Consider the following 15,121-nt stretch of genomic DNA (forward strand, 5'->3'; position numbering starts at 1 on the left):
TCCTGGAAGCTGAAATGTCCCAGTTCTTCCATGGCCTGCATACTCACCAGACATGTCCACCCATGAGCATGTTTGAGATGCTCTGGATTGACGTGCACGACAGCGTGTTCCAGTTCCCGCCAATATCCAGCAACTTCGCACAGCCATTGAAGAGGAGTGGGACAACATTCCACAGGCCACAATTCTTAGCCTGATCAACTCAATGCGAAGGAGATATGTCGTCGGCACGAGGCAAATGCTGGTCACACCAGATACTGACTAGTTTTCCGATCCACACCCCTACCCTTTTTTTAATGGATTTTACATTGGGCTGGATGAATGGAATATGAATGACAGTCATCCACTACACTGTAATAGAAATAATGGCATGCGCATAATTTTGTTTTATCGGTGTTGACCGCCACTGGTGTGGAGAAACATGCGGTATGATCGGCATGCATTGCGATTGGGGCTACAACAATCAACAGCTAGCCTGTTTATTATTATTTTTAAGATATTGATCCTCTGTGGCTAAATGATGGGCCGACTCCTGGTGTATTGTTATTTCATTTATTTATGAACAGACGTTCAGTAATTCTATAACTTTGGCAAATGTATTTAAATGTATCAGTGGTGTTGCAGCTCCTCCAGCACCCTTCCGCTGCCAAGATTCTATAAGGAAATAAATGATGAAGTGCAACGCTCATGTCTAGCAGAGAGGGAGAGGGAGAGGGAGAGGGAGAGAGAGGGAGAGGGGAGGAGAGAGAGAGAGAGAGAGAGAGAGAGAGAGAGAGAGAGAGAGAGAGAGAGAGAGAGAGAGAGAGAGAGAGAGAGAGAGAGAAGAGAGAGAGAGAGAGAGAGAGAGAGAGAGAGAGAGAGAGAGAGAGAGAGAGAGAGAGAGAGAGAGAGAGAGAGAGAAGAGAGAGAGAGAGAGAGAGAGAGAGAGAGAGAGAGAGAGAGAGAGAGAGAGAGAGAGAGAGAGAGAGAGAGAGAGCGAGGGAGAGATCATAGAAAGTGAACCACGTTCTAGCTCTGTCAGAGATACAGGCGCGCTTTCGCTCTCTCTTCCACAGTAATGGCCACTCGTTGGTCTATATGGGCTACAATGTTGACCATACCATAAACCCTGGGCGGGCCCAACACGAATCAATTCTTATAATATCCGGCACATTTTTACATTACGTTTTTTAGGGAGAGCCAGGAGAGTAGTCAACTTGAATGAACTCTGATTGGCTTTTATCTAATTGTGTACAGATCCTTTCGACATGGGGCTGTGCATTATCATGCTGAAACATGAGGTGATGGCAGCGGATGAATGGCACAACAATGGGCCTCAGGATCTCATCACAGTATCTCTATGCATTCAAACTGCCATCAATAAAAGACAATTGTGACGTCATACATACTACACTGTCTGCCATCTGCCCAGTACAGTTGAAATCGGAATTCTGTGAAAAGCACACTTCTCCAGCGGGAGCCCTTGTGCTGTGGAAAATAAGAACCGTATCAAAAAAATATATTTAAAAAATGTCTGATGAAAAATGTTATTTGACCTTAGTGCTATTAGCCCCAAAAAGTATTTTTGTTATGCTAATTAGATTTACGCGGAGGCACTGACATCGACCTTAGGGTCAGCTTCTTGATATGCCACTCCTGTCAGGTGGATAGATTATCTTGGCAAAGAAGAAAGGTTTTTGTGCATATGGTATAATTATTAGTCCAACAGTTGCAAACGAGAGTTTCTATTGGACAAATGCAGGTATGTTTATGCCTGTTTCCTTCAGTTTGCTTCTGTTTAAGAAAGGTTTTTCAACAGAATTTGCTGATTGAATACACCCCTGATCTCACGCAAACACGGTTAACTTTCATAGCAGCCACATACAAACAGCATGATCACTTTGAGCGTTGTATAATTCCTTCTCGCATCTGCGTGCTCTCCTCCTCTCACTTTTTCGCTTCTCTGGTGGACTTCAGTGCACAACACATTAGCTATCTGTGACCAGGCGAAAAAAACTTTCCAAGCCAAACCTTCATATCATAACACACAGCCTACATTGTTGTCACCATATTATCTAACGTCAGTCAACATAGCTACTAGAACTAACGCATTAGTAAACCCGCTAGCTACAGTCATGCAGTGCATGATTGTAGCAGTTACACTGGCGGGCCCCAGTGGCAATAAATTAATAAAGCCAAAAGCTTACCTTGACTTGGAAGAGTTCCAGTGTTGGATAGCCAGAGCCAACTAGGTAACATAGCATTCACTTATACTGCAGTTTCAAAACTGCAATCTTTTTTGTAATGGAAGTGAAAGTATTTATATATATATAGATATATATATATATACATATAAATAAATACTTTCAAGTTCATNGTTGATCCATCCTCCATTTTCTCCTATCACAGCCATTAAACTCTGTAACTGTTATAAAGTCACCATTGACCTCATGGTGAAATCCCTGAGCGGTTTCCTTCCTCTCCGACAACTGAGTTWGGAAGGARGCCTATATCTTTTGTAGTGACTGGGTGTATTGATACACCATCCATACACCAAGTGTTATGAATAACTTCACCATGCTCAAAGGGARATTGAATGCCTGCTTTTTTATACTCATCTACCAATAGGTGCCCTTCTTTGTGAGGCATTGGAAAACCTCCCTGGTCTTTGTYGTTGAATCTGTGTTTGAAATTCGCTGCTCAAATGAGGGACCTTACAGATAATTGCATGTGTGGAGTACAGAGATGAGGTAGTCATTCATCATGTAAAATACTATTATTGCACACAGAGTGACTCCATGCAACTTATTATGTGACTTGTTAAGCAAAATTTTACTCAATGTATTTAGGCTTGCCATAACAAAGGGGTTGAATACTTATATATACTTWTATACTTATAAACAAAATTCAACTTTGACATTATGGGATATTGTGTGTAGGCCAATGACACAAAATCTCAATTGAATACATTTTAAATTCAGGCTGTAACACAACAAAATGTGGAAAAAGTCAAGGGTGTGAATACTTTCTGAAGGCACTGTATAAGAGGAACTTCATGTAAATTACCTGAGTCTGCAGTGTAGTCTGAATAAGAGGAGTATTTCCAGGGTTCAGCCTCAAAGTCTTTGGTAATGATGTCATCAGGCAGTGCCTCCATCAGGGCCTGCTTCATGGGGTCCTCAGTTCTCAGGACCTGGGTCAGGTGACTCCACACAAAAGAGCCCACTGAGAATGAAATTCAGAGCAATCATCAATCAGCATAACATCTTACTTGTAGGATGTGTAGGTGGAGTCATTTGGAATCTCTCAGAGTAGTGAACCTGTATGGCTGATCCCAATTTGCTCCCTGTCTCTGCTCTTTGGCCCTAAACCATCGATATTTGTGGTTCTGAACGGTCTGGATAGGTATAAGCGGTGTAGAGGTGGAGCTTTTAACATWTTGCTTCCACCTTACAGATCTGCAAAAACTGAAGGGCCTAGACCACACTTTTAGAAAAGAATGTGCTATCCAGTTCTTCATTTGAGCAGCATCCTGCCAGAACAGGATCTGGCACCTCTCAGTTTTGGACTGTTTAGTTCCGGAACCCATTTGCCAGGATCCGGTACCTCTTCTGGCATGAACAATTATTTTCACTTTTTGTAATGTAAAAATGAGAATAAAAGCAATCAGAGTTCATTCAAGTTGACTACTCTCCTGGCTGCTCCCTAAAAAACGTAATGTAAAAATGTGCCGGATATTATAAGAATTGATTCGTGTTGGGCCCGCCCAGGGTTTATGGTATGGTCAACATTGTAGCCCATATAGACCAACGAGTGGCCATTACTGTGGAGAGAGAGCGAAGCGCGCCTGTATCTCTCACAGAGCTAGAACGTGGTTCACTTTCTATGATCTCTCCCTCTCCCTCTCCCTCTCCCTCTCCCTCTCCCTCTCTCTCTCTCTCTGCTCTGATAGACATGAGCGTTGCACTTCATCATTTATTTCCTTATAGAATCTTGGCAGCGGGAAGGGTGCTGGAGGAGCCACAACACCACTGATACATTTAAATACATTTGCCAAAGTTATAGAATTACTGACGTCTGTTCATAAATAAATGAAARAKCAATACACCAGGAGTCGGCCCATCATTTAGCCACAGAGGATCAATATCTTAAAAATAATAATAAACAGCCTAGCTGTTGATTGTGTGTAGCCCAATCGCAATGCATGCCGATTATACCGTATGTGTCTCCACACCAGTGGCGGTCGACGCCAATATTTTTTTTTAATGCGCATGCCATTATTTCTATTACAGTGTATTGGATGACTGTCATTCATATTCCATTCATCCAGCCCAATGTAAAATCCATTACAAAAAAGGGTAGGGGTGTGGATCGGAAAACCAGTCAGTATCTGGTGTGACCAGCATTTGCCTCATGCAGCGCGACACATCTCCTTCGCATAGAGTTGATCAGGCTAGGAATTGTGGCCTGTGGAATGTTGTCCCACTCCTCTTCAATGGCTGTGCAAAGTTGCTGGATATTGGCGGGAACTGGAACACGCTGTCGTGCACGTCAATCCAGAGCATCTCAAACATGCTCAATGGGTGACATGTCTGGTGAGTATGCAGGCCATGGAAGAACTGGGACATTTTCAGCTTCCAGGAATTGTGTACAGATCCTTTCGACATGGGGCTGTGCATTATCATGCTGAAACATGAGGTGATGGCAGCGGATGAATGGCACAACAATGGGCCTCAGGGTCTCATCACAGTATCTCTATGCATTCAAACTGCCATCAATAAAAGGCAATTGTGTTCATTGTCTATAGCTTATGCCTACCATACCGCCACCATGGGGCACTCTGTTGACAATGTTGACATCAGCTAACCGCTCGCCCACACAATGCCATACATACTACACTGTCTGCCATCTGCCCGGTACAGTTGAAATCGGAATTCTGTGAAAAGCACACTTCTCCAGCGGGAGAATATATTACAAAATAATATATATTTATATATATAGCTATCTCTCTCTCTCTCTCTCTCTCTCGCTTCACCTTAATTTTTGAAGAAATTAAGTTGTTCAAAACTGTTCAACTATTGTCTTTCTCTCTCTTTGAGTCAACTACTCCACAGATTTTATGCACTGCAGGGCTAGCTAGCTGTAGCTTATGCTTTCAGTACTAGATTCATTCTCTGATCCTTTGATTGTGTGGACAACATGTCAGTTCATGCTGCAAGAGRCGTGATACCAGAGGASCTTGCATGAAATGAATTGCATGAAATGCGTTRATAAAAGGCYACAATTTTCCCYGAACCTAAGGCTKCAAAAAATGTTCCTCATGTGTGCAACTTCTGCAAGCGCCTCTATACTTCTCCTCTATGCTAGTACGCAAACGCGATGATAATCCATGCAATGCTTTATTATAAAGGTGATTTTTTTTCATGCTTTCCAGGACCACAGAGCCTCCTAAGTCACTCTCCTCTCTGGCTCACGTTTMGTTCCGGCACCTTGCAATTTACAAATTAAGCACTGGTGCAATCTAGAACCTAAAATAGAATCGRCTGAGGATTCTACATGGAACCCTAAAGGGGTCTACGTGGAACCAAAAAATCCCTATGGGGGAGAGCCAAAGAACCCTTTTGGAACKRTTTTTRCCCAAACCTTGGCTTGAGGTCTCATGGCTCAYAGTCGTCTTCACTGCTCGAAGCACTTCGGGGTCGGGGCAGTGCATTATCTGCTGGTATGCAGCGATCCTGACCTCCACGTCCTCCTGGTGGTCACGGTAGAGCCGCAGCACAGAGCCCCTCTGGAGAAGCAAAGAGCTGTCAGTCACAGARCCCTCGCCCCAAGGGCACCTCAATATCCCCACAACGTCAGCGTGAATCCACGTGAAGAGATCCTTCTGATTACCGAATGAACCACAGGAGGCTGCTGAGAGGAGGACGGCTCATAATAATGTCCGGGAACGGAGCGAATGGAATGGCACCAAACACACAGAAAATATGTATTTGATACCATTCCACTTACTTCACTCCAGACATTAKCACGGGCCCATCCTCCCAAATGAAGGTGCCACCAACCTCCTGTGGTATGAACAGTATACCGCCTGAATTGTTTTAGTACAACAGGATACTTCACACAATTCAAGTCAAATGTATTCAAGTCAAATCATGTTTGAACTGTAACGTCCTCTTGGACAATAACGTATTGTCTTGAATCGTATCCCTTCCATGGGACTTCTGCTACTTGAAATGTTCAAATCACTCACACAGGCTTTATTCCGTGAGAGACAGTTTCTCATCTTATTCCAATTAAACACAAACCAGGCTCCAGAAGAAAACAAAATCCTATTTCTAAACATTGAACTGAGCAAAACAGTTCTTTGTTTTACAGTTCAGTTCAATCCCAGAGGTTATGCCTAGAAACTTGACCATTATCTGCCATCCTACTCACGTCAGCATTGCAGGGGATGCGTCTGAAAGCTTGTATGGCAGTGAGTCTCAGCTCCAGAGGGGTGGAATGGCTCTGTATACAGAGGTTTAGCTGAGGGATGAGAGCTGAAGCAGCCAAGCCTGCATTTCCCACTGCTTTCAATGCATAGAGCAGCTGTAGGAGGAATCATCACTTTACATCATCATCATCATCATCATCATCCTGCTTGTTGCTGCTATCTTTATCATCATCATCAGCAGCAGCAGCCATTGAGATGCTCAAGTTCACGAGTCAGGACAAGTATGAACCACGCAATACAAACTGTAATATCACATTTTAAATACAGCACAATCACCAGACGGTGATAAAAACTCCAATACCAGCACACCAACATAACCTGTGTATATGGAGTCGGATCTAATTCTGTGTCTAGGTACCTCTGTGTTGTCTCCTCCACAGCCCTCTCCCAAGGTGTCTTTCAGTGCCTGTATGAAGCTCTGGACCTGGGGGATGAGACTGCAGGGAGACTGGCTCCTCCGACATAGCAGGTGGACCAGGGAAGAACCAGTCAACAGGGCCTTGGTCCACACCTCAGGTGTCTTCAGCAACGCCTGAGAGAAAAGGAGGGAAAAAACAACGGTCTTATATTATGGACCCATTGTATTTGTATGTTTCCCTTTGATTATGTGTTTAATGGGTGACGCCAAAGCATGCGTTGRTGGATGTGACCTCAACAGTGTTGCGGAGTAAAGGTATCGGTTGAGTTTCCTGCGACGATTTTGAATCGTATGTCGACCTATATTGAAAATTCTCAGCCATATAATTCAATACAGTATCCTGTATCTAAACCACTGTTTTTGTTCAACCCAAAGTCAATATCCCCATAGAACATCCCATCAGACCTACGTACGTTGACCGAGCCAACGATGTGTGGTGAGGGGTGAGAGATGAGGGCGATGGTGGTGAGAAAAGAGTGGGCCCGCTCCTGCTCTATCTCCTCGTCCCGGATGAGGTCTGTTAAGAGGGCGATGCATTCCTCTGAGCCACACGCTGGTAGGCCGTCCAAGAGAGGCTGCCTGCAACGACAGCACAGTCAACAGAGTAACCAACTGCCGGGAATGGACATCACCGATTCAGTCACATATTCTCACTTCTGGACGGTTCTTATAAAAGCAATGTATAAAAGCATTATAAATAATGATTCATCAAAAGCGTCATATCATTGATATACACGATATGCATTCTTGTAAAGGATGTCTAGTGTCTTTGGGTGTGTTATAACGGAAGCGCTTTGTGACTAATGAACAAAAAAACMAATCTCAGCTACAGAGAAGAATATGGCAGAGAGGACACCGTTTTGATTTTGCCTGTAGTTTCAAGCAACCTAGGGATGACTAGTAAGTTGTTTTAGGGAGGAGCTATAGATTCAAAGATGGCTGCTATTCCACAGACAGACTCCTCTCTGTCCATACCCTGCCCCAGAGCTGTGTATTTTTCTCATTAGGGAAACCATAAACAAGCGTTCCACTGCCTCTATTGCATTAAAACSCTGGTACAAGGCGTGACAAGACTCAGCCCAGTCAGTATATTTTAGGGTCTTGTTCAGTAGGGAGGAAARGTTTTGAAACAGAATGAAAAAGGGAGGTACTGTCCAATAAGAACACATATGTACATTTTACATGGCAAAGCATTTTTTTTATAGTGTGCCCTACACAACACAACCCAGGATACATTTAGGAGAGAACAGTGGCTGAAGGGAACTGACCAGTCGTTACGGCACTTGAAGGAGGCGTCGTGCCACAGTGTTCTGAGCTGAGGCAGGGACAGGGCTCTCAGTTGAAAGGCCAAGTGCAGGAACAGCTCCGACAGCTACATACAGGGAAGACAATACATATGAAACATTTTTCCTGAATAATGATTTTTCCTGAAATTAAAGAATTGTCTTTTTTAAGGAGCATTATTGACATAAATGTAGCATCCTAATACATGTCAAAAATCCCTCCTTCATTTAAATGTCTTTGTGCTAAATCTCATGAAAATACAACTTTTTGACACTGAATGACCTTACGACAGGGAACTTCCAATTGACATGCCTAAATTTGGAAAGCTGCAGCCAGGGTTATGATTTCATAAGAGCGGGACAGAGARAGACCCAAAACAGAACCAGGCTCATTGATCTTATCAATCATCTGATAACCAAAAAGTAATCATAATTTCAAAGAGAGAGAGGGACTGACGGGATGCCAGGTTGGCCCCTTTTTAAATGCCCCCCCTATCTAAACAGGTAGTCATGATGATTGCCAGATTGGGTTTGACTGAGCTCCTGTGTAAGAGCTGAGGAAAAAGAGGGAAAGGTCCCAGGGCGAGCCAAACCACAGCACACAAACARAAACAAGCCAAATTTGGTTTGACAGGGAACACACTACTGAAGGAAAGACCTCTGACCTTGGGAAGGGGGTTTTCACCTTCATGCAAGTAAATAGAACCTTGGAGTACTTAATTACATGTATTACATTTGGTTTATTACATCGCTACAGTGTTGGCATTGCCATCATTTTATGATAAATGTAACCCAAAATGTTAAAGTAAAGAGAGTATTTAATCAATGAAAACAAGTGTATCCTTCTATCTGTGGGACCAGCTGTCATTCTTGCCTCACCACATATGGCGTAAGTATTAGTGACTTTGTGGTAAATAAATACAGATGTTTTGTAGGAAACGTTGTATGAAACCATCGCTCATAGGTTCCTTACAGTGGAACGTATACATCTTTACTTAATGAAGACAAATAATGGTATAATGATMTATGATGCTGTTTAGTTCTAAATGTTTTTCCTCATAATCCTGGACTATCGTGCCATCATCTTATTACATTTGAAATCGCAACAAATAATCTGCTCAGACCSCAACCAAGAATTYTCAAAAGCCGRAAAATAYATTCTCGGACAACCCAAAGACTCCTAGATGCCCTGACAGACTCCCTCCACCTGCCCAAGGACTTCGGAGTACAAAAATCAGTTAACCACCTAACCGAGGATCTAAACGTAACCTTGCGTAATACCCTAGATGCAGTCACACCTCTAAAAACAAAAAACAAGAGAAATGAAGTTCCCTGATATACAGAAAATATCCGTAAATTTGAACGTAAATGGTGCTCCACCAAACTGGAAGTCTTCCGACTAGCTTGGAAAGACAGTACCGTGCAAAATCAAAGAGCCTTCACGGTCAGCCTACTTTCCCAACCTGATTGAGGAGAATAAAACAATCCCCCCAAAATGTATACTGTCGAAAAGCTAACTAAAAAGCAGCATTCCACAAGTAAGGATGGCCTTCACTTCAGCAGTGATGAATTCATGAACTTCTTCAATGAAAAGATCATGGTCATTAGAAAGCAAATTAAGGACTCCTCTTTGAATCTGCGTATTTCTCCAAAACTCAGTTGTCCTGAGTCTGCACAGAACTGTGAGAACCTAGGATCAATGGAGACASTCAAGTTTTGTAATCCTGTATCTCTTGACACATTCACGAAAATAGTCATGGCATCTAAATCTTCCAGCTGCCTACTGGACCCTATTCCAACWAAACTACTGAAATTGCTACTTCCTGTGCTTGCCCCTCRTATGTTGAACATAATAAATGGCTCCCTATCCTCCGAATGTGTACCAAACTCACTAAAGGGGGCAGTAAGAAAGCCTCTCCTGAAAAAATCTAACTATCACCTATATCGAATCTCCCTTTCCTCAATTTTATTTTTTAAAAGCGCAGCAACTCACTGTCTTCCTGAAGACAAATAATGTATACGAAACGCTCCGGTCTGGTTTTAGACCGCATCATATAGTACTGAGACTGCACTCGTGAAGGTAGTAAATTACCTGTGAAGGTAGTAAATTACCTTTTAATGGCGTCAGACCAAGGCTCTACATCTGTCCTCGTGCTCCTAGACCTTAGTGCCGCTTTTGACACCACCGATCACCACATTCTTTTAGCGAGATTAGAAACCCTAATTGGTCTACTCTACATGGAAAAGTTCTTGCATGGTTTAGATCTTATCTGTTGGAAAGATATCAGTTCGTCGGAKAGATATAATTTTGTCTCTGTGGATGGTTTGTCCTCTGACAAATCAATTGTARGTTTCSGGRTTCCTRAAGGTTCCGTTTTAGGACCACTATTGTTTTCACTACTTATTCTATCTCTTGGTGATGTCATTCGGAAAAACAATGTCAACTTTCACTGCTATGCGGACAACACACAGCTGTACATTTTGATGAAACATGGGGAAGCCCCAAATGTGCCTACCCTTGGAAGCCTGTGTTTCAGACATAAGGAAGTGGATGGCGGAAAATGTTTTACTTTTAAARAGAGATGCTAGTTCTAGGTCCCTAGAGATCTGCTGTTTTATCTGACAATTAATCTGATGGTTGTACAGTCGTCTCAAATAAAACTGTGAAGGACCTCAGCGTTACTCTGGACTCTGATCTCTCTTTTGACAAACATATCAATAATATTTCAAGGGCAGCATTTTTCTATCTTCGTAACATTGCGAAAAATCTGAAACTTTTTGTCCAAAAATAATGCAGAAAAGCTAATCCATGCTTTTGTCACTTCTAGATTAGACTACAGCAATGCTCTATTRTCAGGCTACCCGGATAAAGCACTAAATAAACTTCAGTTAGTGCTAGAATCTTGACTAGAACCATTTCAATCATATTACTCCAATGCTAGCCTCTCTACACCGGCTTCCTGTAAAGGCTAGGGCTGATTTCAAGGTTTTACTGCTAACCTACAAAGCCTTAGATGGACTTGCTCCTATCTCTCCCATTTGGTCCTGCGGTACATGCTGTAAATACACGTACACTACGTTCACAAGACGCAGYCCTCCTTATTGTCCCTACAATTTCTAAGCAAACAAGCTGTAGGCAGGGCTTTCTCCTATAGAGCTCAATTTTTATGGAATGGTCTGCATACCCATGTGAGAGATGCAAACTTGGTCTCGACTTTTAAGTCTTTACTGAAAATTKATCTCTTCAGTAGGTCCTATGATTGAGTGTAGTCTGGCTCAGGGGTGCGAAGGTGAACGGCAAGGCACCGGAGTGACGAACCGCCCTTGKTGTCTCTGCCTGGCCGTCTCCCCTCTCTGCACTGGGATTCTCTGCCTCTGAGACCCTGTTTCACTAGTGCTCTTCCATGCCATCCCTAGGAGGGATTGAGTCACTGACGTGATCTTCCTGTCTGGTTTTGCGCCGCCTCGGACTCGTGCGGTGGAGGAGATCTTCATGGGCTATTCTCAGCCTTGTCTCAGCGTAGTAAGTTYGTGGTCTGTTGATATCCCTTTAGTGGTGTGGGGGCTGTGCTTTGGCAAAGTGGGTGGGGTTATATCCTACCTGGTTGGCCCTGTCCTGGTGTATCGTCGAACAGGGCCACAGTGTCCCCCGACCCCCCCTGTCTCAGCCWCCAGTATCTATGCTCCAATAGTCTATGTGCCGGGGCCCAGGGTCAGTCTGTCCTATCTGGTGAAATTCTCCTGTCTTATATGGTGTCCTGTGTGAACTTAAGTATGCTCCCTCTAATTCTCCCATCTCTCTCTCTCTCTCTCTCTCTCTCTCGCTCCCCTCCCGGAGGACCTGAGCCCTAGGACTATGCCTCAGGACTACCTGGCCTGATTACTCCTGGCTTTCTCTGTCCCCAGTCCACTTGGTCGTGCTGCTGATTCAGTTTCTGCTGTTCTGCCTGCGGCTATGGAACCCCGACCCTCTCTCTCCCTCTCCCTCCCCCTCCCTCTCTCTCTCTCTACCCGCACCTGGTGTCTCAGCCTCTGAACGCTCGCTAAGCCAATTGACATTTATTCCAGTGGTCGCCAACTGGTCGTTCTTCAAGGAAAAATAGTTTTGAATGGTCTTGCAACTTGGAATTCCAAGTTGGAAACTCTTCCGACTTTTCGACCTGAAAATCACTGACGTCGTGATTTGACCTCGCTGACCATCAGATGCAGGTACCATCAGTCKAGTAAAATAAAAAAACAAATTATTTAAAATCATCATAAAGCTCCACAGTGCCTCACAAGTGCTAAACCAACTGATCTATTTTGTTATCAAAGCTTGAGTTTTGAAATATAATATGGTCTGATTAACAATATAGGCAGGCCAATCATATAGCCAATATGCTGTGATAATGTATTAGGTCTACTGCCCAAACCTTATTCCTACAAAACTATTTGTGTGAGGTTAATGTAAAAAAACTGATCTGAGCAGTAGATCTTAGCTTCCTTTTTGACTGCGAAAGTGATCTTGACTCAGAAAAGGTTGGTGACCACTGCTCTACAACCACTGTGATTACTGTTTGYCCCTGCTGGTCATCTATGGATGTTTGAACATCTTGAAGAACAATCTAGCCTTAATGGCCATGTACTCTTATAATCTCCACCCGGCACAGCAAGAAGAGGACTGGCCATCCCTCAGAGCCTGGTTCCTCTCTAGGTTTCTTCCTAAGTTCCTGCCTTTTCTAGGATGTTTTTCCTAGCCTAGGGTTTCTGTATAAGCACTTCGTGACATCTGCTGATTTTAAAAAGGGCTTTATAAATAAATATGATTGATTGATTATAATGCATTGTAAGACTTGTCATAAGCGTGAATTACTCCCTTATGATGTCTTAGGAAATTGGGYTCCTACCTGTTGCTGGTCAGAGGTAAGACCACACAGCTTCCTCACGGTGTCTGTGGCCTCTTGGGGGGAGGACGTCCTGCCTCGCACTTGGCCTTCAGCCCCCTCCTCCACAAACTGGAGGTCACTCAGGACACCTGGACCCAGCGTATCTGAGGGAGGGAGAATATCATTGAAATMAATATCATATTATTGAGAGAGTGGGGTCTAAGTGACCAAGTTAAATGTATTTGAATAAAAGTRTGACCTTTCAGCCTCTCAATTTGAATGGCTGAGATAATTACATTCTCAAAGAATGATTGAGAATGTATTTAAGGTTTGCAACAGCCACAGTGGTACTAGCAGTAGTAGTCGTAGTAGTGTGATGAAAGTAACATCAATATGACTGCTTCCTAGCTAATAGAAGTGTAGTAGTAATAGTTTACTTTGGCAGTATTAGCTTTTACACAGACACGCACTACAACACCTTGATGTCAGACGGGTACACAGTGACACAGTCATTCAGGTACACTGCAGTATAGCCTATACTCAGCCAGTCCTGAGGAGGGTATCAGAAGCATACTCACCCACTCCTGAGGGTGTGCCCTTCTGGGCTCTGAGCAGCGTAAGGGTAGAGATGGTCTGGGTCTTCACCACTCCTGTTGACCCTGACAACGGTACCATGGAGATGATCTCTGTGCAGTTGACCTCCTCCATCACTGTAGTCCCATGCCGCTGGGTACATTGAAGTTTGGAGTCCACTGTCTGAAGAGGACATAAGAGATAGGAACACCCTTTGGTAAAAGTGGAAGTGTTAACTGGCTTGAGGTTACACAAGAAACTAGTGGAAGGTACGGCATTTTGCTTATTTGACACAAATGGTTTAMCCTGAGTCCCATATCTGTTTGTGCTGTCTACTCGATTGCTGTCATTGTCACGCCATGACAGCAATGGAGTTGGCAAGACAGCACAAAACGATCTGGGACTCAGGCTACCAATGTTTAGATCCATCTGAAACCTACTGACAATCTAACAGATCCTTTATGAACCAAACTTTCACTAGAAGGTTTCCAAGTCACAGAAATGGGCATCAGTCCCTAGCACTTCTGGATTTCATTATGCACTGCATGTCCCAATATCAATGCAAGAGAAAGACATCAGTGATTGGTTGTGACTATGGTAACCATAGACTGTTCCATGTTGAGGCGGGGAGAGGATGGTAGAAGATCTCACCGTGTCCTCTCTCAGAGGGGTGGAATTGGGCCAGAAGTAAGCCAGTCGGTCCTGTTGACACTGCCTGAGGTTCCTCGTCTTCACCAGTAGAGGCCCTCTCCTCTCATACTTACTAGCGCAGGTCCCATACAGATCCGTCTGAAGAATTGACACGGGAAGGAAAAAAGGCAGAGGATTGTCCAATGTACAATATGATATGAAGACCTGGTGTCCAAACTTGGTTCTGGAGAGCAACAGGATGTGCAGGCTTTTGTTCCAGCCCAGCTGTGACACACTTGATCCAAATAATTAATGAATCATGGTATTCAATGCAGATTATAATTACTTAGTTAACTGGGTTAGTGCTGGGCTGGAACAAAAGCKTTCACCCGCAGTAGCCGTGCAGAACAGACTTTGGACACCACTGCAATACGTCGTCCTCCTACTGCAAATACAACCTAGTGATTCATGCATGGCCTATCCTGCTATTACTCATATTGGGAGATGGATCATTCCCCCCTCACCTCCTTCACTACTTCCTGCTTCTCGGCGGTGCGGGAGGTCTGGAGCATGCTCAGTAGAGCTCTCTTGATGTTCAGAGTCCACAGCTGCTCCCCCTCCTGTGGACAGAGGGCCGTGACCTTTCCCCCCTGGAGGGAGAACTTGAGGCGACTCCTCTCCAACGACTCCCTGGGAGAGTAACCAAAACACCAGATGAGACCCCCAGGACCCCAAGACCCCCAGGACCCCTAGACACATGATGGTGTTGTCGGAGCAGAGTATCACATTCTCAGGAATAACAATCTGGAATGATCTGGGACTAGTGTGCTTGTATCATTTCTGCACTATTGTGCTATCAAATCATGCATTGTTGTGGATCATT

General features: G+C 43.8%; 1 protein-coding gene across 1 annotated transcript in view; it reads right to left on the reverse strand.

Annotated features, from left to right (window-relative positions):
- Nucleotides 1-15,121, reverse strand: part of LOC111956807 (uncharacterized) — a 67,448-nt gene that overhangs the window by 50,665 nt on the left and 1,662 nt on the right. The window contains exons 5-14 of the mRNA XM_023977443.1: nucleotides 14,763-14,928; nucleotides 14,260-14,397; nucleotides 13,614-13,791; nucleotides 13,057-13,199; nucleotides 8,156-8,259; nucleotides 7,301-7,466; nucleotides 6,828-7,001; nucleotides 6,412-6,564; nucleotides 5,620-5,764; nucleotides 3,043-3,201 (exon numbers count right to left, since the gene is read on the reverse strand). Of these exons, the coding sequence (XP_023833211.1) occupies nucleotides 3,043-3,201; nucleotides 5,620-5,764; nucleotides 6,412-6,564; nucleotides 6,828-7,001; nucleotides 7,301-7,466; nucleotides 8,156-8,259; nucleotides 13,057-13,199; nucleotides 13,614-13,791; nucleotides 14,260-14,397; nucleotides 14,763-14,928 (1,526 nt within the window). The remainder of the gene's footprint in view (nucleotides 1-3,042; nucleotides 3,202-5,619; nucleotides 5,765-6,411; nucleotides 6,565-6,827; nucleotides 7,002-7,300; nucleotides 7,467-8,155; nucleotides 8,260-13,056; nucleotides 13,200-13,613; nucleotides 13,792-14,259; nucleotides 14,398-14,762; nucleotides 14,929-15,121) is intronic.

This window comes from Salvelinus sp. IW2-2015, linkage group LG32, assembly GCF_002910315.2.
Source record: "Salvelinus sp. IW2-2015 linkage group LG32, ASM291031v2, whole genome shotgun sequence".
Taxonomy (NCBI): domain Eukaryota; kingdom Metazoa; phylum Chordata; class Actinopteri; order Salmoniformes; family Salmonidae; genus Salvelinus; species Salvelinus sp. IW2-2015.